At 53.9% G+C, this 2,240-nt stretch overlaps 1 protein-coding gene across 1 annotated transcript in view; it reads left to right on the top strand.

Annotated features, from left to right (window-relative positions):
- The window catches only part of LOC120498359 (heterogeneous nuclear ribonucleoprotein U-like protein 1), a gene marked incomplete at its 3' end in the record, with an annotated part of 4,380 nt that extends 2,161 nt beyond the window's left edge, over nucleotides 1-2,219 (top strand). The window contains exons 3-6 of the mRNA XM_039700953.1: nucleotides 458-517; nucleotides 672-727; nucleotides 806-818; nucleotides 2,051-2,219. Of these exons, the coding sequence (XP_039556887.1) occupies nucleotides 458-517; nucleotides 672-727; nucleotides 806-818; nucleotides 2,051-2,219 (298 nt within the window). The remainder of the gene's footprint in view (nucleotides 1-457; nucleotides 518-671; nucleotides 728-805; nucleotides 819-2,050) is intronic.
- Nucleotides 2,220-2,240: the final 21 nt, after the last annotated feature.

The following is a 2,240-nucleotide window of genomic DNA, read 5'->3' as shown; positions in this document are numbered from 1 at the left end:
CCTGGGGACAGCCTGGGGACAGCCTGGGGACATCCTGGGGACAGCCTGGGGACAGCCTGGGGACATCCTGGGGACAGCCTGGGGACAGCCTGGGGACACGCTGGGGTACCAGGGCTGGCTCTGGGGTGTCACAGCCCCAGGTGCCACCGGTGTCCCCTGTCCCCAGGTGATGGGCTCAGGTGACAGTCTGTGCTGGCACAGGGACACTGGGGTGGCACAGGGGCTGTGACAGGTGACACAGGGGTGTGACAGGGCTGTGACACTGATGTCACACGTGTCCCCAGGTGATGGGACTCCGCAGACAAAGGAATTATGCCGGCCGTTGGGACGTGCTGATCCAGCAGGGCTGGCACGGGGACACGGGGGTGGCACAGGGGTGGCTGTGGGGCTGTGACAGGTGACACAGGTGACACAGGGGTGTCACACCGATGTCACAGGGTGTCACACGTGTCCCCAGGTGATGGGACTCCGCAGACAGCGTAACTACGCGGGCCGCTGGGACGTGCTGATCCAGCAGGGCTGGCACAGGGACACTGGGGTGGCACAGGGGCTGTGACAGGTGACACAGGGGTGTGACAGGGCTGTGACACTGATGTCACACGTGTCCCCAGGTGATGGGACTCCGCAGACAAAGGAATTATGCCGGCCGTTGGGACGTGCTGATCCAGCAGGCCACGCAGTGCCTGAACCGCCTGATCCAGATCGCAGCCAGGAAACGCCGCAACTACCAGGGACATTGCCACCCTCCTGGGGACACTGACACCGCCCTGGGGACACTGCCACCCTCCTGTCACCTTCCTGACCCCATCCTGGACCAGGTGACACCTGGGGACACTGCCAGGGACACTGGGGACATTGTCACCTCCCTGTCACCTCAGTTTCAGGCAAATGCACTAAAAAACTCCCAAAAATCACTAAAAAATCCAGGTTTTTCTCCATTTTTTCCCATTTTTGGCGGGTTTGAACCCAAATTTTCCTGATTTTGGGTTTTTCCCCCCAGCCCAACGGGTGCAGCTCGGCGCAGTGCTGGAAGATGCATCTCCAAATCTCTTTTTGCAGGGAAACTGACTCCAAAATCCCCTAAAAAATCCCTTTTTCCCCATTTTTTCCCAATTTTCCCCTTTTTGGACCCAAATTTTCCCAATTTCTGGGTTTTTCTCCCCAGCCCGTCTGTGGCTCTGCCGTAGTGCCAGGAGATGCATCCCCAAATCTCCTTTCCCTCCCCAAATCTCCTTTTGCAGTGGAGCTGACTCCAAAATCCCCCTAAAATCACTGCAAAATCCATTTTTTCCTATTTTTCCCTGTTTTTCACCATTTTTCACAAATTTTTTCCCAGTTTTCCCGTTTTTCTCCCCACACCAACATCTCTGATGGAAAATGCATCCCCAGATCTCCTTTTTCAGGGTGACAAACTCCAAAATCCTCCCAAAACCTCTAAAAAATCCAATTTTTCCCCGTTTTTTTCCCATTTTCCCCCTTTTTGACCCAAATTTTCCCAAATTCCCATTTTTTCCCCCCAGACGAACGTGTACGGCTCAGCCCAGCGCAGGAAGATGCAGCCTCCTTTTTCAGAGAAACCAACTCCAAAAATCCCTAAAAAACCGCTAAAAAATCCGATTTTTTTCCCGTTTTCACCATTTTTGACCCAACTTTTCCCGTTTTTGCGGTTTTTCTGCCCAGACGAACGTGTACGGCTCAGCGCAGCGCCGGAAGATGCAGCCTCCTTTTTCAGGGAACCTGACTCCAAAAACCCCTAAAAAACCGCTAAAAAATCGCTCAAAAATCAGATTTTTTCCCAAATTTCGCTGGTTTTGACCCGAATTTTCCCGTTTTTGCCTTTTTTCTGCCCAGACGAACGTGTACGGCTCAGCCCCGCGCTGGAACATGCATCCCCAAATCCTCCTTTTCCAGGGAAACTCACTACAAAAACCACTAAATACCGCTAAAAAAGCCCTAAAAATCACTAAAAAATCCAATTTTTCCCCGTTTTTTTCCCAAATTTCGCTATTTTTGACCCGAATTTTCCCGTTTTTGCCTTTTTTCTGCCCAGACGAACGTGTACGGCTCAGCCCAGCGCAGGAAGATGCGTCCCTTCGCGGGCTTCCAGCGCCGCGCCATCGTGGTGTGCCCCACGGACCGCGAGCTGCGGCTGCGCACCGTGAAACGCACGGACGAGGAGGGCAAGGACGTGCCCGAGCACGCCGTGCTCGAGATGAAGGGTGAGATCTGGGGGGAAAAAC

The sequence above is a fragment of the Passer montanus genome, unplaced genomic scaffold (genome assembly GCF_014805655.1).
Source record: "Passer montanus isolate IOZ18808 unplaced genomic scaffold, ASM1480565v1 scaffold1469, whole genome shotgun sequence".
Taxonomy (NCBI): Eukaryota; Metazoa; Chordata; class Aves; order Passeriformes; family Passeridae; genus Passer; species Passer montanus.
This window is presented reverse-complemented; position numbering and strand designations above follow the sequence as displayed.